Source organism: Bombina bombina, chromosome 6 (assembly GCF_027579735.1).
Source record: "Bombina bombina isolate aBomBom1 chromosome 6, aBomBom1.pri, whole genome shotgun sequence".
Classification (NCBI taxonomy): domain Eukaryota; kingdom Metazoa; phylum Chordata; class Amphibia; order Anura; family Bombinatoridae; genus Bombina; species Bombina bombina.
In genome coordinates, this window is record NC_069504.1 from 844,369,578 (window position 1) to 844,393,826 (window position 24,249).

The 24,249-nt window shown below is 37.5% G+C and overlaps 1 protein-coding gene across 1 annotated transcript in view; it reads left to right on the forward strand.

Annotated features, from left to right (window-relative positions):
* Nucleotides 1–24,249, forward strand: part of LOC128663759 (complement C3) — a 285,067-nt gene that overhangs the window by 100,576 nt on the left and 160,242 nt on the right. The window contains exons 12-13 of the mRNA XM_053718244.1: nucleotides 6,768–6,968; nucleotides 7,446–7,640. Coding sequence (XP_053574219.1) covers nucleotides 6,768–6,968; nucleotides 7,446–7,640 — 396 coding nt within the window. The remainder of the gene's footprint in view (nucleotides 1–6,767; nucleotides 6,969–7,445; nucleotides 7,641–24,249) is intronic.

Sequence of the window (24,249 nt, forward strand, 5' to 3'; positions counted from 1 at the left end):
TTTGAGTGAGAGTCTTGGAGATAGAATTTCTATCTGTTATCGGAGATCTAGGAATTTAAAGGACAGATTAGTCCAAAGTCACTTTGTAAGGAAGAAGACTAAAATTGCACATCCAGGCAACTATCCATGCCGAAATTGTACGTACTGTCCAAATACTTTTCAGATTGAAAAAATGAAAGATAGATTTGGAAAAATACACTACATCAAACAACACATCACATGCACCACTGCAAGTGTGATATATGTACTACAATGTAGTTGTAAATTAAACTATGTAGGTATGACCTCACGCCTACTCAAAAAGAGGGTAGGCGAACATATGTGTAATATAAGGAATGCTGAATCAGACCTTAAAAAAGGCAAAAAAATTACACAGATAGCCAAACATTTTCTGCATAAACATGATTCCAACACAGAGTTTCTATCTTTCTTTGGCCTAGAAAAAATATCACTAGGAATTAGAGGAGGAGACCTAGAAGATGCATTACTCCAGGCAGAATGCAAATGGATTTATTTGCTTAATTCTGTTAACCCATATGGTCTTAATGAGAACAACAACTATTATGTATTTTTGCCTAAATAAGAGCATCACACAGAACTATAGAAGGATATCTTAGTTCAATATGTCAATGGATTAAAATCAGAAGATCCCTTATACAAATGTATCATCTTTAAGAAGTTGAACTAATTTAATGTTAACTCTATTATCTTATATGGGTATATCACTAAATGGTACCATATATACACCCTTGTAATATACATATGTTTCATATATGGATCCTATTTTAATAAAAAATTTTAATAATAAGTATTATTAAGTTTTCACTATCATGCAATTTTATTTAATATTGCTCTAATCACTGACCACAATTTAATTCATATGGTCACTATATATTCAGCACTTCATGCTATGTACATTTTCACAATATGTTCTGCACAGCAAAAAACTTATAAAAAATGCTCTCCAAAAGATGTTTCATTTACTGATTATTTTTTAAGTTACACACTGACTCAATAGTTTCACACACTATATATTATTTTTATAAGCACCATTCAACATTCACTATTATTATTCCTATTTAATGATAGTTAGACACAAAAAAACACAAATGTCACGTTTCTTTTAATTTATTTTTAATTTATTCTTTTTTCACTTCATTGCTTCACTCTTTCACGAGATTTATGTTAAAATATCATAATAATACAAATATTAGAAAGTAGGAATTCTTTCAACATATAATAGGAAGATATGTAACTAAAATAAAATGACAAGCAAACTTATGGTATGTTTCTAAATAGATAAGATGATAGATATTAGCCATTACGAATATCACAATCCTAAGTAGAAAGTTCAAATCAACATAGGATGTACCAAAAACATCAATATGCAATACATATAATCTATAAGAAAATGTGATTACTAATTCATCATAGCTATTAAATAGGATACGGGATATAAATATAGAATGAGTTCCGAGTGACACAATGATGGACAGGTCTGTTATCCAATGAAAGCTTGACAGCGAAGCCAAAGAATAAAGATGACGTTGGTCTGATTAATCTGACATGCACGCTATACAGAAATTTCCTGTAGACCAATCATCACCTGTGTCTCTGTCTTTCCAATTTGACTTACTATGATTGACAGACTCGGCAACCAATAACAAAAGGCTACGATGACGACCAACGTAATCAATTAACAATCATATACAAACCAATATGGGATACACGCATTTAATTTTTTATTAGGCACAATAAGACCACGCGGCTAACTAAATAGCATTGTCAAATCGAAGCAGATAATAATATTATTAATGCAAACAGAAATTAATGACCACGGCAAATGAACCAATCAATGTGTGTCTTCTGTTACACACCTACTGTTATGACCAATCAAATCCATTGATACAAGCAAAGCCCTCTCTAACAGCCAATCTGCTAACACTTAAGGGTATTTAAATCTCACGAAGACATAGTGAGACTGCCCTTTGATACAGCCACCACGGCGAAACGCATCAGTGGCGTCCCCCCGTTCTTCCCTATCTGTTGTTTTTAATTTGTTGACTCACTACCTTATTTAAATGACAACGCAATAATGGTATAATGGTATAAAAATCTTGTTTGCCGCATCAGCGGTGTGTAGTGTAAGCGATCTAGCCATACCGTCTATACTAGAAACTTTGATTAATCATAGGTAACACAAATATGGGATCAGACTTATTTTGACCAATATATTACCAAAGATATTTACAAAGCCATAGAAAAAACAAGGTTAACTTTATTTACGGTATTATAAGTGGTATCTATAAGGCAATATTGATACAAAGGCCTGATCTCCTTGAACCTAGATACTAAATAGTGATATTCAATAAACGGTCTAAATGAGGCAACTCACTGTCAGAGTTTATTAGTAAACTCCTTATAACGATACTCATGGAAACCAAAGTATAATTTATCACGGTATTAATAGGTACAACAAGGAGTTTATCAGACTTCTTACTCTCTATAGTATCGTAGGTATCACAATATTTACCTCTATTGATTTATATATTTATCAGTAATGACAAAAACGGTAATAAAAGGTAACCTATATATTTATCAGTGATAATTTAAATGGTAACAAAAGGCAACCAAATATCAAACTGACTCTTTACCACAATACCTAAGTAAACCCAAGTTTAATTTTGTGTGGTATTAACTGGTAATAACAAAGAGGTTACAAGACCTCTTACTCTCTAGAGTATTGTGGGTAACATAATATTTATTTAAAATCACAATTCACTGAGTCAGGTTTCGCAAGGCTAGATTGTTTATTTAAACCTACACGAATAAGAGACTATCTGTACTCAGAATAATATACCAAGGGATAGCCTTGTCATTTGATTTATAAGGAGACCATACATTAACCTAACGTGGGTGTGTGTCTCTATTAGCCAGTAACGATATTATCTGGCGAACAGGTAGTGGATCCAAATTTCTATTTTTTTAAAAATGTTTGTAAATCCCCTGTTTTTAATTTGATCTAATAAAAGTTACATTTTATATTTCTTTCACCTCCTGTGATACACAAATACATTCACTGAGTGCTACATTTGTACCCCTTTTTTCAGTTTCTTACTGATTTTCTGTAAAAGTTTTGAAGACCCGACATCCATCGTCAACGAAGCCGGGAGAAGTCCTCAACGAAGCCGGGAGAAGTCTTCATCCAAGCCGGGAGAAGTGGTCCTCCAGACGGGCAGAAGTCTTCATCCAGACGTCATCTTCTATCTTCATCCATCCGACGAGGAGCGGGTCCATCTTCAAGACATCCGGCACAGAGCATCCTCTTCTACCGACGACTCCCGACGAATGAAGGTTCCTTTAAGTCACATCATCCAAGATGGCGTCCCTTAGATTCCGATTGGCTGATAGAATTCTATCAGCTAATCGGAATTAAGGTTGAAAAAATCCTATTGGCTGATGCAATCAGCCAATAGGATTGAACTTCAATCCTATGGCTGATCCAATCAGCCAATAGGATTGAACGCGCATTCTATTGGCTGATTGGATCAGCCAATAGGATTGAAGTTCAATCCTATTGGCTGATTGCATCAGCCAATAGGATATTTTCAACCTTAATTCCGATTGGCTGATAGAATTCTATCAGCCAATCGGAATCTAAGGGACGCCATCTTGGATGACGTCACTTAAAGCAACCTTCATTCGTCTGGATTCGTTGGAAAAAGAGGATGCTCCACGCCGGATGTCTTGAAGATGGACCCGCTCCGCGCCGGATGGATGAAGATCGAAGATGCCGTCTGGATGAAGACTTCTGCCCGTCTGGAGAACCACTTCTCCCGGCTTGGATGAAGACTTGGATCAAAACTGTAAGTGAATCTTCGGGGGTTAGTGTTAGGTTTTTTTAAGGGTTTATTGGGTGGGTTTAAGTTTTAGATTAGGGTTTGGGCAGCAATAGCGCTAACTGCACTTTTAAGGGCAATGCCCATCCAAATGCCCTTTTCAGGGCAATGGGGAGCTTAGGTTTTTTTAGTTAGGGTTTTATTTGGGGGGTTGGTTGTGTGGGTGGTGGGTTTTACTGTTGGGGGTTGTTTGTATTTTTTTACAGGTAAAAGAGCTGATTTCTTTGGGGCAATGCCCCGCAAAAGGCCCTTTAAAGGGCTATTGGTAGTTTAGTTTAGGCTAGGGGTTTTTTTTATTTTGGGGGGGCTTTTTTATTTTGATAGGGCTATTAGATTAGGTGTAATTAGTTTAAATATCTTGTCATTTGTTTTTTATTTTGTGTAATTTAGTGTTTGTTTTTTAAATTTAGGTATTTGTATTTAATTGTGTTAATTGTATTTAATTTAGGTAATTTATTTAATTGTACTGTAAGGTTAGGTTTTATTTTACAGGTAAATTTGTATTTATTTTAGCTAGGTAGTTAGTAAATAGTTAATAACTATTTAATAACTAGTCTACCTAGTTAAAATAAATACAAACTTGCCTGTAAAATAAAAATAAACCCTAAGCTAGCTACAATGTAATATTGTAGCTAGCTTAGGGTTTATTTTATAGGTAAGTATTTAGATTTAAATAGGAATTATTTAGTTAATGATAGGAATTTTTAGTTAGATTTATTTTAATTATATTTAAGTTAGGGTGTGTTAGGGTTAGGTTTAGACTTAGGTTTAGGGGTTAATAAATTTAATATAGTGGCGGCGACGTTGGGGGCGGCAGATTAGGGGTTAATAAATGTAGGTAGGTGGCGGCAATGTTAGGGGTGACAGATTAGGGTTTAATAATATTTAACTAGTGTTTGCGAGGCAGGAGTTCTGCGGTTTAGGGGTTAATATGTTTATCATAGTGATGGCGATGTCCGGAGCGGCAGATTAGGGGTCAATACATTTATTATAGTGTTTGCGATGCGGGAGGGCCTCTGTTTAGGGGTTAATAGGTAGGTTATGAGTGTTAGTGTACTTTTTAGCACTTTAGTTATGAGTTTTATGCTACAGATTTGTAGTGTAAAACTCATAAGTACTGACTTTAGAATGTGTTACGAATCTTGCAAGATAGGCTGTACCGCTCACTTTTTGGCCTAAAAAAAAAAGCTTGTAATATCGGCGCAATGGAAGTCCCATTGAAAAAAGACTTTACGAAAATTGCGTAAGTTAATTTGCGGTACGGCCAAAAAAGTGTGCGGTGCCCCTAAACCTGCAAGACTCGTAATACCAGCGGTAGTGAAAAAGCAGCATTATGAGCCTTAACGCTGCTTTTTTTACTCATACCGCAAAACTCATAATCTAGCCGTAAGTTATTAAACTGTACTCAGCCAAGGTAATCCTGACAATCTGGCCTGTTAGGGAGGCCTGATAGCTGGTTTGAAAACCCCTGTCCTAGAGCAAACATGTTACTGTGATTGCTTTCTTTCAGCATTTTTTTTTTCAAGTAAAAATGCTACTTTTTAAAACTAAAATGCACACTAATATGTCCCTTTAATTACTGCAGTAAGGAACCTTGTAAAAGAGAGTTTGATAGTAAGCAGCAGTGAGACATAGAGAATGGAAGCTTGTCAGGGAGATCTCCCTTAGTAAATAGGGATAGTACCAACGGTATGAAATAATTTCACTTTACTCTGTCCATTCTGGCATTACATATAGCTGTAATGTTTCTTCCCATCATGGTCTTAAAGATACAGTCAAGTTCCAAATAAACTTTCATGATTCAGATAGGGCATGTCATTTTAAACATCTTTCCAATTTACTTTTATCACCAATTTTGTGTTGTTCTCTTGGTATTCTTAGTTGAAAGCTAAACCTAGGTAGGCTCATATGCTAATTTCTTAGACCTTGAAGGCCGCCTCTTATCTGAATGCATTTTGACAGTTTTTCACCACTAGAGGGTGTTAGTTCATGTTTATCATATAGATAATATTGTGCTCACACATGTGGAGTTACCTAGGAGTCAGCACTGATTGGCTAAAATGCAAGTCTGTCAAAAAAAAACTGAAAAAGGGCAGTCTGCAGAGGCTTTGATACAAGATAATGACAGAGGTAAAACGTGTATTATTATAACTGTGCTGGTTATGCAAACTGGGGAATGGGTAATAAAGGGATTATCTATATTCTTAAACAACAAAAAATCTGGTATTGATTGTCCCTTTAATCAAGCGTTACAATTTTACAATAGCATAACTCTTTTTATATCTAAAACCTTTACATCAGTTGACCACAGTCGAGCTGCAGGTATAATAAATAGTTTTCTCTTTACACAGTTTATTTAATCCTATACTAGTGGCCACAGAATATATTTATATTTTCAACTCTCAATCCCTTATATTTAAAAACCCATTGTGTTACGTAGATTAGAAGAAGAGACTTTATTCATGAATGGGGCATCGTCATTGAGTATAATAAAGTTGTAGTAAATTGATGTCATGCTATTAAATATAAAAAGATGCGTATTATTATTTGCATGATTGAGGCCATGATGGGCTGAAACATTACAGTTATTTGTTGTGCCAGAATAGACTGCATAAAGTAAAATTATTTTATAAAGTTGGTGGCATTTATACTACTCTTATTTGTTTGCAAAAGTGTCCCTTGCACCAAGAATATTGAAGCCCTGATTGCTGTGCCTGCTTGAAGGTTTAGTAAATATGGATAAAATGCCTTGTGTAGAATCTTGCATCAGAAATGTTTAAAATATTAGTAAATATTTGTTACTTTTACATAATAAACTATTTGCTTCAACTGTGGCAAAAATAATTAATATACAAAAATATCTTTCAGGTTGAGACACAAGCCCAGAATGTCTCCCCTAACCGGCAGACATCAGCTTCAATCACTGTACAGTCGTACAAACCTCGTGGAGCATCCAATAATTACTTACACATAAGTGTCTCTTCAAATCATGTGAAACCGGGTGACAACGTAAATTTGAACTTCAATGTCAAGACAAAGGACAACAGTTTCCAGCACTTTACATACCTGGTAACTACAATACATTAAATCCCACCTGTATCAAAAATCTTAATTCATTTTCCCATAAGATAAAATAAGGTGTTATGTTATTATTTATGGTAATAAATCATTACTATATAAACATATATCATACAATGTTTTATTCAAAAAGCACATACAATGGATGCTTATTTCATTATTATATATTTCCTTATTTACACAAAAATAACACAAATAAGGGTTCTTGTAGGTAACATTGGTTACTTTATTATTCATTTGTGGTATTTTTATTGTGGCCATAGTACACTGCAATGTGACAATTTATTTGGTTGGTACATATATATATATATATATATATATATATATATATATATATATATATATATATATATATATAATATTTAATCCAATATAGAATTCATGTTTACGGGAGTTTCTCAAGCATAAATATATATCAATTCTCTATGCTGTTTTGCTTATCTGAATATAACTCCATGTCTTTCTTAGATCCTGAACAAAGGCAAAATTATTGAGATAGAGAGGATGAAACGGAACAAAGATCAGAACCTTGTAATCAAAACACTGTCTATAACCGAGGACTATATTCCATCGGCCCGCATAGTTGCATATTATGTAACTGGAGATCGTGAAATTGTGTCTGACTCCATTTGGGTGGATGTGGCTGATTCCTGTTTAAAGCCGGTAAGATGGCTCAATATGAGATCAGTTATCATTAAAGGGACATAATACTCATATGCTAAATCACTTGAAAGTGATGCAGTATAACTGTAAAAAGCTGACAGGAAAATGTAATCTGAGCATCTCTATGTAAAAAAAGAAGATATTTTATCTCACAATCTCCTCAGCTCAGCAGAGTAAGTTCTGTGTAAAAAGTTATACTCAGCTGCTGCCCAGCTGCAGGTAAATAAAAAATAAAAAAATGAACAGCAGCCAATCAGCATCAACAGTGCTGAAGTCATGAACTCTTTTACTGTGGTCTCATGAGATTTCACTTAACTCTCATGAGATTTCATAGTAAACTTCCTTAAACTGAATAGGGAAATAAGATGAGTGTGCACGAAAGCTCACTCCCTTGCCTGTCCCGGGACAGACATACTGATTTGCTGCTTAGAAGTCCTTTGCAATGGGATGTGGCTACTGAGGAATTTTTGAGGTAAAATATCTTTCTTTTTTAAATAGAGTTGTTCAGGTGATATTTTCTAATCAGCTTTTTAAAGCTATGCTGCATCACTTTCAAGTGTTTCAACATTTGGGTATCATGGCCCTTTAATCAATGTATTGCAGATGAATGTTTTTATTATGTTGTTATTGGTGACTATATCTACACTCTTTAGGTGGAGACATCCATATATTAAAGTAGGTTAGTTTTTTATACTATAATGGTATATTTTTTGCATAGACCTACTAGGCCCAGACATCAGTTCTGTAAGAACACTGCATAATTGCCCCTTTCTAAGATTTTATTTGCATTACAATATACCTCACTCTTTCTGCTCCTGTCATCATACTGAACCCTTCATCTCATTGTCCATGTGCAAAGAACTAAGCTATAGTCCATCAGAGACAGACCAGGGGCCCGATCCGATATGCAGCGTCGCCCGCAAAAGCCGGCGACGCCAAATATTGCGCTGGTTTGGTATCCTATATATGGCATAACCTATTACGCTCGTATATTTCACCCTTCGGCAGTAGTTTTTTGGCCCATAGAGTGATATACCAAACCCGCGCAGTTTGGTATCCAATATGAATAGCCAATAGAATAAGAGCTACTGTAATTCTATTGGCTATTCAAATCAGCCAATAGAATTACAGTAGCTCTCATCCGATTGGCTGATTTGAATTTGAAGGCTCAAATCAGCCAATAGGAATTCAAGGGACGCCATTTTTAATCGCGTACCTTGAATTCCTATTCAGTGTACGGCGGAGATCGTATGAAGAGTATCCTCCACGCTCCATGGCTCCGGTCTTCAGTTCCAGCATCGCCGATCTTCAGTGCCAGCATCGACGGTCTTCAGCTGCGCGGTCATCGGTCTTCAACTCCTCCGCTCCGCGCCGGCTGGTTCCTGGAAGAAGAAGAGGTCGCCGCTTGGAAGAAGACTTCTCCGCCTGGAACAGGACCTTATCCGCCGGTCTTCAAGACAGGTAAGGACCACTTGGAGGTTAGACTTAGGTTTTGTTAAGGGGGGATCGGGTGGGTTTTAGAGTAGGGGTGAGTGGGTGGTGGGTTGTAATGGGGGGGTTGTTCTTTTTTTTTTTAACAGGTAAAAGAGCTGATTACTTTGGGGCAATGCCCTGCAAAAGGCCCTTTTAAGGGCTGGTAATAGAGCTGATTACTTTTGTAATTTAGTTTAGGGTAGGGAAATTTTATTATTTTGGGGGGCTTTTTATTTTATTAGGGGGCTTAGATTAGGTGTAATTAGCTTAAAATTCTTGTAATCATTTTTTATTTTTTGTAATTTAGTGTTTGTTTGTTTTTGTAATATAGTTTAGCGTATTTAATTGTATTTTAGTTGAGATAATTGTAGTTTATTTAATTAATTTATTGATAGTGTAGTGTTAGGTGTAATGGTAACTTAGGTTAGGATTTATTTTACAGGTAATTTTGTAATTATTTTAACTAGGTAGCTATTAAATAGTTATTAACTATTTAATAGCTATTGTACCTAGTTAAAATAAATACAAATTTACCTGTAAAATAAATATAAACCCTAAAATAGCTACAATGTAATTATTAATTATATTGTAGCTATCTTAGGGTTTATTTTATAGGTAAGTATTTAGTTTTAAATAGGAATTATTTAGTGAATAATATTAATATTATTTAGATTTATTTAAATAATAATTAAGTTAGGGGGTGTTAGGGTTAGACTTAGGTTTAGGGGGGAATATAGTTAATATAGGTGGCAGCGGTGTAGGGGGATCATATTAGGGGTTAATAGAGTTAATGTAGGTGGCGGCGGTGTAGGGGGATCAGATTAGGGGTTAATAAATGGAAGATAGGGGGCGGCGGTGTAGGGGGATCAGATTAGGGGTTAATAAATTGAAGATAGGTGACGGCGGTGTAGGGGGATCAGATTAGGGGTATATATATTTAAAATAGGTGGCGGCGGTGTAGGGGGCTCAGATTAGGGGGTAATACATATAATATAGGTGGTGGCGGGGTCCGGGAGCGGCGGTTTAGGGGTTAATACATTTATTATTAGGAGTGAGAGGGGGGATTGCGGATAGAGGGGTATACGTGTCGGGCTATTTTTGGGAGGCGTGTTAGACAGTTACGGGATATTTTATACTTTAGTTATTTTTTTTAGGCGGCAGCAGTTTCTAAAGTGCCGTAAGTCACTGGCGACTCCAGAAATTTGTACTTACGCTTATTTCTGGACATCGCTAGTTTGTCCGACTTACGGCACTTTAGCAACTGCCGGCGCCGTATATGTGATAGCTCGATGTGCGAGGTCAAACTACGGGCGGCGCAGGTTTCCACGCTTGCGCCGAAACCTGCGCCGTATATCGGATCGCGCCCCAGGAACAGCAAGGTGGAGAAAAAGTAACTGAATCGGTCACAGTAGGTTTAAACAAGTATATGAACTGAATACAGAACTGCATTCTATGGGCTCCATTTATGAAGCTGCTGATGCAGTTTCAGATCCCAAGCATTACAGGCTTGCGCAAGTGGACCCGAAGAGCTAATTAAGCAGCTGTGGTATTAAAGTTGGCAGAGTTGAATCATCCTGGTCAAAATCAACGGGATGAATGACAAGCCCTGCTCTTGTGCACATATATACATATACACAAAACAGAAGTAATAGTACAGTATACAGCTACATAAGGGATATTGGAGAAGTGATTTATTATATTTTTAAAATGGACATGAAAGTTTTATTTGAAATATAAATTGTGATTAGAAACATTTTGCAATGGCCGGACCGGAAGGGGCGGTGACGCACGGATCAGCGGCGTGCGTGTACTCCAGTGGGAACGAGTGCAACCGCAGAGAGAACTATACACCTGCAGGCAAATCCTTGGGGCCGGCATATTCTTTTCAGGGCCCTCGGATATTGGAACCTCCAACCGGAGCTCGCCTGCATAAGTTCCCGGTCAGTTACACAGGCGTATGGAGGTCCTCGTGCCTGGGACTGTTGCGCTGCATCAGCTTTGACAGCGGAGGCAAGTGGGAATGCTCTGTTACCGCAGTACAACTCCAGCCAAGTGAGGCGCATACAGATCGCAGTGGGACACAGCCGGACTACGGGAGACGTAGTGCTGCAGGAGCCAACAACAATTGTGCCTAAACAACAGCGGCAATACACCTGATCCTTTACTCTATTGTGAGCTTCCCCCCCGCGACGACTGTGGACTCTGGTAAGACAAACCAGGGTGGGGCATCATTTCACTTGGAAGGCCTGACAAGGTGAGAGTGTGCTGAGGGAGTTGCTGTACGGTCCCCCGCCGCAATATAAGTGGACTCTGGTAGAGTATACTAGAGAGGGGTACTAACACTATAATAAAACGAAGTAAAGAGAGCACAGTTTATAAGCTGAACTGCACATACTCAGTTGAACTCTGGGGCCAGTACCCATTTTTCTTTAACCTTGCCAGTGACAGAGGAGCCTGATACAAGAGAGGCGTCTATCTATTGATTGGCAGTATAAAACAGTCAAGAGACACTTGCAGACATCTACAGCAAAATAGGAAAAGGTTTAAAAGCGCCTATTGATTCATCTATGTAAAGCAGTTTCCTTGCTACCATCTGGGAGTCTCCCTCCTAGGGGAAAAAAAGTGGCTAACGGCTACTAACTGATAACACTCTTATAAGATATTGCCAAACACTCTCCCCCACTCACTAAATGGGGCAAAGTAGGATATTATAGGATACCCACAGCTATAGACACTGCACATTTGGAATAAACTGTGGCCCTTGCTTCCCTTTCTTGATATTTCTTTGGCCTTCTTTTTTGCAGTGTTTTAGATTGACAGAGGCCTGCGGGATAACTGCTTATTTGCATTGTTTATTTGCATTTTTCTTTTTCTGTTATTAAGCTATCTAATATGCAAAACTGATACATGTAACATTAAGTATATATATTTAAGGGCAAAGTTAATACTGTTTCTTGCTTGTGCTACAGGTGACAAACTAGCCTAAGCTTAAGATATCCTTTAGCTATCCTAATTAACTGCATGCTGGGTTACTCGTGGAGTTATTTATTTTGCTTCTCAACTTAGAGTGCTTAAACAGTGGTCCTAAAAGTACTATATCTTACTAAGTTATTTTGGGATGAATGTCTAGACTGTAGTATTACAGACTCTAGTTCAGCCTTCCCCCCCCCTACTGTTGTTGATGAATGCATAGTGGATAACTCAGCTTCAATGAGCAGGGGGCGTTAACTGTTCAAAAGTAAATAGTACGGCAAAGTAAGGTGATTTTTAGTACCTGAACTACCCTTGTAAAAAAAAAACAAAAAAAAAAAAAACCTCTTTGTTGGTTTTTTTTCACAGTATCACAGGCTCGGATAGCTGTTCACTTAATATATCATTATTACCTATTATCAACACATACATTAGCACTTAATTATCTAAGACAACTTTTAAAAAAAAACAAAAAAAAACAAAAAACACACTAACAGGTCACACACATAACCCCACTGTATAGAGTACTTAACACGATCAATTGATTCCTCCCCTCACACTGCTATAAGCATCCACGTACCACACGCATCATTTCCTTGCACGTTTCTTTACATGGAGAAATTTATCACTAATTACAAATCACAATCACCAAACATGCCGGCTAAGACAAGAGAGAGGAAAAACAGGCTTAGTACAGACAACCTAGGGAATATAGCTACAGTAGGTACGAATATAGACGCACATAACATTGATACTCAGGATATAGTAAAACAGATTTCTGCTATTATGCTACCGCAGTTTGAACAAGTCAAAATAGATATAAACAACTTAACCACAGAAATTAAACAATTTACCCTAAGACTAAACGAGGCAGAACAACGAATCTCTGACTTAGAAGATGCCAAGTTAGTTCAGGAGCAAATAGTAAGGGATCAGGGTAACCATATAGCAAACCTACAAGACAAACTTAATGACCTAGAAGATCGCACCCGTAGGAATAATGTCAGGCTGCTTGGGATACCAGAGACAAAAGAGTACCAAGATCTAGACAATCTTATGTCAATGGTTATACCACAGAAGTTAGGAATTTCACCTGAAATCTTACCACTGGTGATAGAGAGAGTACATTGTATGGGCTCAATTAAAACACTACCAGATGGGTCAGTAAAGAGCAGGCCAATTATAGCCAGGTTTCTCAACTTTAAAGACAAGGTAAATCTAATGCAACAATACAGACAGCATACTCCATTCTCACTAGAAGGCAAATCTATTTTAATGTTCCAAGATTACTCAGTTGAAACGTCACAAAAACGCAGAGAAATAACACGATATGTACAAAACTAATCCAGGCAGGTATAAAAGCTACGGTTATTTACCCTGCCAAAATTAAAATTCTATCAGATGGTGAAAATAAGGTCCTCAACTCCCCAGAGGAAGCTAGAGAATTTGCCAAAATGAAATCTATCCTACTGTAAATTAGTATTTGTTGCTTGAGCTGTTTTCTTTAGTTACTTACTAAATCTATGATGATTATGCTGAAATCGACCCACCCTCCGGGTAAATTGTCTGATGTTGCTCAAATATTTTATTTTTATCCTTTTTTTTTTTTTTTTTCTCTCTCTCTTTCTTTTTGCCCTCTCCTCTCACCCCTCCCTCCCCCATCACCCACCTGCTCATAGCTACTTATAGAGTTGGCTATGAAAGTCCTGTCTAGCTCTTTCTATAAGGGGGCGCTCTAATTACTATATATAAATGTGTAACTCAGTTAACTTTGCCTTGTGGAACGTAGGGGGAATTTCGTCACCTATAAAACGCAAAAAAATATTAGCTCAGCTTAAAAGGCATAAAATAGATGTAGCATTTATTCAGGAAACGCATCTGAAAGAGGTTGAATTGCATAAACTAAGGAGCGATTGGGTGGGAGAAGTAGTGGGCATACCATGTGCTAACAGGAAAAAGGGAGTAGCAGTTTTGTTCCATAAAAAATTACAGTACAAAATCTTAAGAAAGGAGTTAGATCTAGAAGAAAGATTCTTGATAATACAGATTGAAATTTCAGGGATAAAGATTACATTGTGTAATATCTATGGCCCTAATAAAGTGGACAAATCATTTTGGGCAAACTTGCTGACTAAGTTACTATCTAGTTCCACAGATAATTTAATTATAGCAGGGGACCTTAATCTTGTCAAATATCCCAGCCTGGACAGGCTTAAACCATCACTAAACAGGAATAGCAAACAGGAAGTTAAATTATTTAAGAACTTTTGTAATCCATTAAATATTAAAGATATTTGGCGGGTCCAAAACCCAGATTCGCGGAAATATACATGCGAGTCACACGCACACTGTACGATGTCTAGGATAGATTACTTCCTGGTAAGCGAGAAATTATTAAGGCTAGAAATGAAGGCAGAGATACAAGAAATAGTTTTATCGGATCATGCAATTATCACACTCAATCTTAAATTAAAAAATGTACAAGAAAGTAATATAGGTAGGTTTTTTTTCCCTAGGTATCTAACGTCAAACACACAATTCAAAACATGGTTAAGAATTAAATGGTCAGATTTTATGCAGACCAACGCAACTCCAGGAATAAAGTTGGAAATTGTATGGTAGACTTTCAAGGCTGTGATAAGAGGTCAAATCATAGCCTACTTGGTAGCACAAAAACGGAAATTTATGGCTAGAGATATTGAACTGGCTTCACGACTACGTAATACATACAACCTATATATTAGCAATCCCATTAGAAAACAATGGGAAAGCTACCAAAAAACTAAAAAAGAAAGAGAAACATTTCTAACGCAGAAAACTGCACAAGATGACCTTAAAAAAAGACTCTTCTTTTATAGGCATGGCGGAAAAGCTGGAAAATTCCTAGCTAACATAACCAAATCTAAAAAAAAGAGAGATATTATTGGCTCTATTAAGACCCCATCTGGGCGAACTACTAATATTAATGAAATCCAAAAATTTATATCCCTATATTTTCAGGAGGTCTATGCGGAGACACCAGTTAATACACAAACCAAAAATAATTTTTGGAGCAAAGTACAATTGCCAAGGTTAGAACGAATAAGGTTAGACGAATTAAATTCCCCTATCACAGCTTTGGAAGTCAACAATGCAATCAAAAAATTAACAGTTAATAAAGCCGCGGGTCCAGACCAGATCCCAGCAGAACTATACAAAATTCTTTCTGAAGATATAACACCCTTACTAACTTCATTGTTTAATCAATACTTCATAGAAAACATGACGTGTTCCAAATACTTTGCTGCATCTTTAATAGTGCTGATCTTGAAAAAAAAAAAAAAATCAAGATGATGTAGGGTCATATAGACCGATATCACTATTAAACAGTGATTATAAATTATTGATGTCCATAATAGCCCACAGATTTAAGCAATTAATCGGATCATTAATACATAAAGACCAAGTAGGTTTTATGCCGGGCAGAAGCTGTACACGTAATTTACGTAAATTGGAGCTAATACTTAACCTCTTTAAAAAAAAAATGGATATGGATGATGGCTTATCAGGACCAGACGCAGCATTAATAACAATTGATGCAGAGAAGGCCTTCGACTCCATTATATGGGATCATCTTTTTACAGCACTCAAAAAGTATGGAGTCGAGGGCCCTTTTCTCCAATTTACCTCCTTAATATATAAGTCAGCCACTGCTGCAGTCATAATAAATGATACTCTCTCAAAATACTTCCCAATATACAAAGGGGTTAGACAAGGATGCCCACTGTCTCCCTACTTGTTTAACCTGGCACTAGAACCCCTCGCTATATTATTGAGAAAAGACTTGGAAGGGATAAAGATAGGTAAAAGGCGGGTAACGACACTATTATATGCTGACGACTTATTAGTTCTAACCGCCAATACAAAAAAAACTATACCAATTTTACATAAAATATTACAAGATTTTGGCACATTTTCTGGCTACAAAATTAACTCCTTAAAGTCAGAAATCTTTTGGCTATGTAAAAATAAGAACTCAATGCGATCCCCTCCTTTTAAGGAAGCAAAAGTCTCTTTTACCTACCTCGGTATTAGACTATCGAGTAATTTTAAAGATTGGTATGATCTCAATTACCCACCAATCTTTCTTAAAATAAAACATGATATGGAAAAATGGGCAAAATTTAAACTCACCCTGACTGGTAAAATTAACCTAATTAAAATGTTGCTGTTTCCCAAACTGTTATACTTAATGCAAAACCTACCTATCTTGATTAAAAAAATGGATCTTAATTTATATAAACAAGCGTGTACCCAATTTTTGTGGGCCAAGAAAAGACGGGCTATATCACTTAAAAAACTCTCTTTTTCTAGAAGAGACGGGGGCTGTGCTCTACCAGATATCGAGACTTATAACCTAGCCTGTATCGCGAAGATTGCATTGGATTGGCTAGCAAAGACTGACCATTATTCGGTGTCACCTCTGGAAGAGATTTTGGTAGCCCCATACTCTCTCTGCGCTTTGTTGCATACTACTATTGATAAATGTCCTCATAAAATTAAACAGTTCCCGGCCATACAAATGGTAATTAAGGCATGGCAAAAGATTCTTCTACAATTAAATTTACCAGTAACCTATTCAAAACATCTTCCTATTCAAGGAAACCCCAATTTTACACCGGGAATAGAATCTAAAATCTTTAAAAACTGGGCAGCGAAAGGACTAATTAAGGTAAACCAACTGATAGAGGAAGACTTAGAGATCTGTAAGTCCTTTTCGCAAATACAACAGGAATTTGAGTTACCAAGCAAAGAATTTTACGCATACCTGCAAATAAGACGCTGGGGGCTAGTTATCAAGCCGTCTACTTTTCTGGCTTCGCCGGCCCAATACGTCCGCCTAAGCTCGCCTACCTTCGCCGCCGCGGACCTGAAAAAATACGCCTAAGTTATCAAATAAAGCTGTCAAAAAGCCGCGGGGCGATGAGCAGCGGACTGTGACAGTTATCACTCATCCGATCTCGCTGCCCTTCGGCTTTTTCCCAGCTTTATTGCTAGCCTGTCACTAAGCACTCACACTAAACTGCACTGTTCTACCCCCTATACCGGCGCCCCCGGAGCCCCCCGCAACTCAATAAAGTTACTAACCCCTAAACCGCCGCTCCTAGACCCTGCCGCAACTCTGATAAATGTATTAACCCCTAAACCGCCGCTCCCGGACACCGCTGCCACCTACATTATACCTAGTAACCCCTATCCTGCCCCCCCTATACCGTCGCCCTCTATTATAAAATTATTAACCCCTATCCTGCTGATCCCGCACCTCTCCGCAACTAAATAAATAGTTTAACCCCTAAACCGCCGCTCCATGAACCCGCCGCAACCTATAATAAATTTATTAACCCCTATCCTGCCCCCCACTACGCCGCCGCCACTGTAATAAAATGATTAACCCCTAAACCTAAGTCTAACCCTAACCATAACGCCCCCTAACTTAAATATTAATTAAATAAATCTAAATAAATTAACTCTTATTAACTAAATGAATCCTATTTAAAACTAAATACTTACCTTTAAAATAAACCCTAATATAGCTACAATATAAATAATAATTATATTCTAGCTATCTTAGGATTTATTTTTATTTTACAGGTACCTTTCAATTTATTTTAACCATGTACAATAACTATTAAATAGTTATTAACTATTTAATAGCTTACCTAGCTAAAATAAAGAGAAATGTACCTGTGAAATAAATCCTAACCTAAGTTACAATTACACCTAACACTACACTATACTTTAATAAATTATTCCTATTTAAACTAAATACTTACCTGTAAAATAAACCCTAAGATAGCTACAATATAATTAATAATTATATTCTAGCTATCTTAGGATTTATATTTATTTTACAGGTAACTTTGTATTTATTTTAGCTAGTTAGAATAGTTATTAAATAGTTATTAACTATTTAATAACTACCTAGCTAAAAGAAATATAAAATTACCTGTAAAATAAATCCTAACTTAAGTTACAATTAAACCTAATACTACACTATCATTAAATTAACTAAATAAACTACCTACAAAGAACTACAATGAAATACAATTACATAAACTAACTAAAGTACAAAAAATAAAAAAAGCTAAGTTACAAAAAATAAAAAATTAAGTTACAAACATGTTAAAAATATTACAACAATTTTAAGCTACTTACACCTAATCTAAGCCCCCTAATAAAATAACAAACCCCCCCAAAATAAAAAAAATCCCTACCCTATTCTAAATTACATAAATTTCAAAGCTCTTTTACCTTACCAGCCCTTAAAAGGGCCATTTGTGGGGGCATGCCCCAAAAAGTTCAGCTCTTTTGCCTGTAAAATAAAAATACAACCCCCCCCCAACATTAAAACCCACCACCCACATACCCCTAATCTAACCCAAACCCCCCTTACAAAAACCTAACACTAATCCCCTGAAGATCATCCTACCTTGAGTCGTCTTCACTCAGCCGAGCCACCGATGGAACTGAAGAGGACATCCGGAGCGGAAGAAGTTAATCCTCCAAGCGGCGCTGAAGAAATCTTCCATCCGATGAAGTCATCATCCAGGCGGCGCTGAAGAAGTCTTCGATCCGGCCGATGTCATCTTCAAAGAGGCGCTGAAGAGGTCTTCTATCCGGGCGAAGTCATCTTCCAAGCCGGGTCTTGAATCTTCCTTCCGCCGACGCGGAACCACCTTCTTCACCGACGGACTACGACGAATGACGGCTCCTTTAAGGGACGTCATCCAAGATGGCGTCCCCTCAATTCCGATTGGCTGATAGGATTCTATCAGCCAATCGGAATTAAGGTAGGAAAATCTGATTGGCTGATGGAATCAGCCAATCAGATTGAGCTTGCATTCTATTGGCTGTTCCGATCAGCCAATAGAATGCAAGCTCAATCTGATTGGCTGATTGGATCAGCCAATCGGATTGAACTTGAATCTGATTGGCTGATTCCATCAGCCAATCAGATTTTCCTACCTTAATTCCGATTGGCTGATAGAATCCTATCAGCCAATCGGAATTGAGGGGACGCCATCTTGGATGACGTCCCTTAAAGGAGCCGTCATTCGTCGTAGTCCGTCGGTGAAGAAGGTGGTTCCGCGTCGGCGGAAGGAAGATTCAAGACCCGGCTTGGAAGATGACTTCGCCCGGATAGAAGACCTCTTCAGCGCCTCTTTGAAGATGACATCGGCCGGATCGAAGACTTCTTCAGCGCCGCCTGGATGATGACTTCATCGGATGGAAGATTTCTTCAGCGCCGCTTGGAGGATTAACTTCTTCCGCTCCGGATGTCCTCTTCAGTTCCATCGGTGGCTCGGCTGAGTGAAGACGACTCAAGGTAGGATGATCTTCAGGGGATTAGTGTTAGGTTTTTGTAAGGGGGGTTTGGGTTAGATTAGGGGTATGTGGGTGGTGGGTTTTAATGTTGGGGGGGGGTTGTATTTTTATTTTACAGGCAAAAGAGCTGAACTTTTTGGGGCATGCCCCCACAAATGGCCCTTTTAAGGGCTGGTAAGGTAAAAGAGCTTTGAAATTTATGTAATTTAGAATAGGGTAGGGATTTTTTTTATTTTGGGGGGGTTTGTTATTTTATTAGGGGGCTTAGATTAGGTGTAAGTAGCTTAAAATTGTTGTAATATTTTTAACATGTTTGTAACTTAATTTTTTATTTTTTGTAACTTAGCTTTTTTTATTTTTTGTACTTTAGTTAGTTTATGTAATTGTATTTCATTGTAGTTATTTGTAGGTAGTTTATTTAGTTAATTTAATGATAGTGTAGTATTAGGTTTAATTGTAACTTAAGTTAGGATTTATTTTACAGGTAATTTTGTATTTCTTTTAGCTAGGTAGTTATTAAATAGTTAATAACTATTTAATAACTATTCTAACTAGCTAAAATAAATACAAAGTTACCTGTAAAATAAATATAAATCCTAAGATAGCTATAATATAATTATTAATTACATTGTAGCTATCTTAGGGTTTATTTTACAGGTAAGTATTTATTTTTAAATAGGAATAATTTATTAAAGTATAGTGTAGTGTTAGGTGTAATTGTAACTTAGGTTAGGATTTATTTCACAGGTACATTTCTCTTTATTTTAGCTAGGTAAGCTATTAAATAGTTAATAACTATTTAATAGCTATTGTACATGGTTAAAATAAATTGAAAGGTACCTGTAAAATAAAAATAAATCCTAAGATAGCTAGAATATAATTATTATTTATATTGTAGCTATATTAGGGTTTATTTTAAAGGTAAGTATTTAGTTTTAAATAGGATTCATTTAGTTAATAAGAGTTAATTTATTTAGATTTATTTAATTAATATTTAAGTTAGGGGGCGTTAGGGTTAGGGTTAGGTTTAGGGGTTAATAATTTTATTACAGTGGCGGCGGCGTAGTGGGGGGCAGGATAGGGGTTAATAAATTTATTATAGGTGGCGACGGTGTAGGGGGGGCAGATTAGGGGTTAATAAATGTATTATAGGTGGCGACGGTGTAGGGGGGGCAGGATAGGGGTTAATACATTTAATATAGGTTGCGGCGGGTTCAGGGAGCGGCGGTTTAGGGGTTAATACATTTATTATAGTTGCGGTGGGCTTCGGGAGCGGCGGTTTAGGGGTTAATATGTATAGAGTAGCTTGCGGTGGGCTCCGGGAGCGGCGGTTTAGGGGGTAATAACTTTATTTAGTTGCGGCGGTGTAGGGGGGGTCAGATTAGTGGTGTTTAGACTCGGGGTACATGTTAGGGTGTTAGGTGTAGACAGCTCCCATAGAAATCAATGGGATGTCTGTCAGCAGCGAACTTGTACTTTCGCTATGGTCAGACTCCCATTGATTCCTATGGGATCCGCCGCCTCCAGGCTGGCGCTTTGAAAACCAGGTACGCTGGGCCGTAAAAGTGCCGAGCGTACCTGCTAGTTTTTTGATAGCTAGCAAAAGTAGTGAGAATGTGCCGCACTTGTGTGCGGAACATCTGGAGTGACGTAAGAATCGATCTGTGTCGGACTGAGTCCGGCGGATCGAAGCTTACGTCACAAAATTCTACTTTTGCCGGTCTCGAGCCTTTGATAACTAAGGCGTATCAGCCTCGCCACAAATACGCTGCGGAATACGCAGCGTATTTGAGGTTGACGGCTTGATAACTAGGCCCCACTATCTTCAGGGTACATCACAATTAAATATAACGGTAGAGACATGGGATAAATTGGACCCGGCCATAATTCTCTTCAAGGCAGGGAAGTATAGTATTTCAACCATCTACAAAATAATTAATAGTACGTATGGACAGCGTAACATTGAAAGAATAGCAGATAGTTGGCAAGTTTCAACTGAAAAAATTCAGACTAGCTTTAATCTGGTAGACAGAGCAACAATTGCTTCCTCATGGAGAGAATCACATACAAAAATTATAAATCGCATCTATATTACACCTCAAGTAAAGGCTAGATGGGACAAAACACTGGCACGTTGTCACAAATGTAAAACTATTAATGCCGACTTAGATCACTGCTTTTGGAGCTGTACAAAAATTAAAAAATTTTGGTTTAAAGTAACAAATTGGGCAAGCAAAATAAATCAATGCAAGATACAATTTAATGATAAGAGTGTTTTCTTTTTAATAAACCAGGGGGAGTTAGAACATAAAAATATTCGCCAATTAAACACGCTAATCATTACGGGTAGATTGCTGATCCTGAAACACTGGAAATCGCACCAAGTCCAAAGGCTGAAAGAATTTATACAAAAACTCAAAAACCAATTAATTTTAGAACAATTGGATACATCAATAGACTCAGAGCATAGAATTAAACAATTCTTCTATAAATGGAAAAGTATAATCCATAGCTTCCCTATAGAAATACAAAAACAAATAATTTTTCCATTTAAGGGCTCTATCTATATGGAAACCGCCATAGCAAACGGCGAATTCCCTGATTAACGTCAAGAATAGAATTGGGGATGGTGGGAGGTTTAGAGGGGTGTGGAGGCTTGTTTTTTTTTTTTTGTTTTTTTTTTTCTCTTCTTCTTCTTTTCTTTTTTTTTTTCTCTCTTGTGTGTTATAGTTTTATATATCAAGGAAAATACCATACAGTATGCAAGCTAATGCAAGTCATTGCAAGTTTTCTTTTGAAAGTTTATTGGTGATAGTATTTGCCTGTTTCTCTTTTTTTTCATACAAATGTTTATTGAAAATTGTAACTAATGATAATGCAGGATTTGACTGTATAATTTTTTCAAACCATTGCGTGATATGGCTTTTTCCTTTTGTTTTACTGTCATGCCTCTGTGAATTTGAAAGGTATGGCATTGCATTCTGTTATGGTTAATAAAAAGTTATAAAAAAAAAAAAGAAACATTTTGCAACATATTTCATAAAAGCTTATACTGACATTGACATGCATATACATTAGTAGGCCGCATGCAAGCTCATTTGCTTCCTGTGCATTCTGCTAGTGCCAGTGACATTACAGAACAACTTAAAGGGGTGCAATGAAGGTCTACTATAATCATTTAGGGGTTTTGAAGAGTTTTCAAATTTGAAACCTGTTTTCAAATGATTCTCTAATTGAGTCCACGGATCATCTTAATTACTAATGGCATATTCACCTCCTGGTCAGCAGGAGGCGGCAAAGAGCACCACAGCAGAGCTGTTAAATAGCTCCTCCCTTCCCTCCCACTCCAGTCATTCTCTTTGCCTACGTTAGTGATAGGAAGTGGTAAAGTGAGGTGTTAGAAAAGATTCTTCAATCAAGAGTTTATTATTTTTAAAGTGGTACAAGATTTTGCTGCTTTGTCCTAGGGTGTAGCTGTAGTCCATATCAGTCTCTAAAGTAGAGCAGTGGTGGCTTTAAAGCAATGGGAACTTGTGGGACATAATTCTCACTGTGCCTCCCATATATTGATGCTGCCCTAACCCTGAAAACCTGAGGCATTTTGACTCAGGACTTTCCTTTATTTCACAGGTCCATGTGAGGGAGAGGACATCTCAAACCTGAGAACTGCCTTTGCTGCCAGGCAGAAGATGAGGTAAGTGCTGGCTTGTTTTCTGGGGATATAATAAAAAATACTCAGGAAAAAAGTTTGGGTACTTTATTGACTAAGGGTCTTTTATTGAAGGGACAGACCTCATCACTATCTACTGTATATCACAGACTCCCCTGGAGCATAGGGGATACATTGGGCAGCATAGACGCAGGCACTGGGGCTGGTTATTTCATGGCGGTGGTTCCACACTCCTGGCGTGTTTTTTAACTTAACTAACAGACCGGGAGTTTGCTTCTTGTCACACCCACAATGGGAGGTACGCAAGGAAGTGAATAGTGATTGTGCGCCCTTTTTCCAGTCACTCCGCTCCGTTGTAGGGCATACTGCGCATCGATGTATTTTAGCTACGTGTTAACACTGCATATTAACATAACTGCATGTTAACACTTGAGACTATCTGTGCGACTGAAGGCAAGTTGCGGGGACGTTCGGCTTAACATTTTAAGCTTCTTAGACTACATTATTTAAAAACTAAATAAAAAAAATAAAAAAAGTTAAACTTTCTTATTTAAAGAGAAAAGTAACGTTTTTATGAAAATTGCATCCGGGAGAGTGGGGACTCAAACCTGATTTTCAAGTGGGGTCATCCGGAATTGGATCTCATGGCATCTCGACAGAATGCCAAGCTCCCGAGATACGGGTCGACCCCCAGGCGGAACTGATGGATGCTCTGGCGGTCCCTTGGACCTTCAGTCTAACATACCTATTTCCTCTGTTTGCTCTTCTTCCTCAGGTCATTGCTCGAATCAAGCAGGAGAAGGCGTTGGTGATCCTCATTGCACCAGCTTGGCCTCGCAGGATTTGGTATACAGATCTGGTGGACATGTCATCTCTGCCACCTTGGAGACTTCCGTTGAGGAAGGACCTTCTAATTCAAGGGCCCTTCTAATTCAGAATCGGTCTTAGAGACCATGATTCAGGCTCGTAAGCCTGTAACTAGAAAGATTTACCATAAGATATGGCGTAAATATCTCTATTGGTGTGAATCCAAGGGCTACTCACAAAGTGGAGTTAGGATTCCTAGAATGTTGTCTTTTCTCCAAGGGGGTTTGGAGAAAGGATTATCGACAAGTTCCCTAAAGGGGCAAA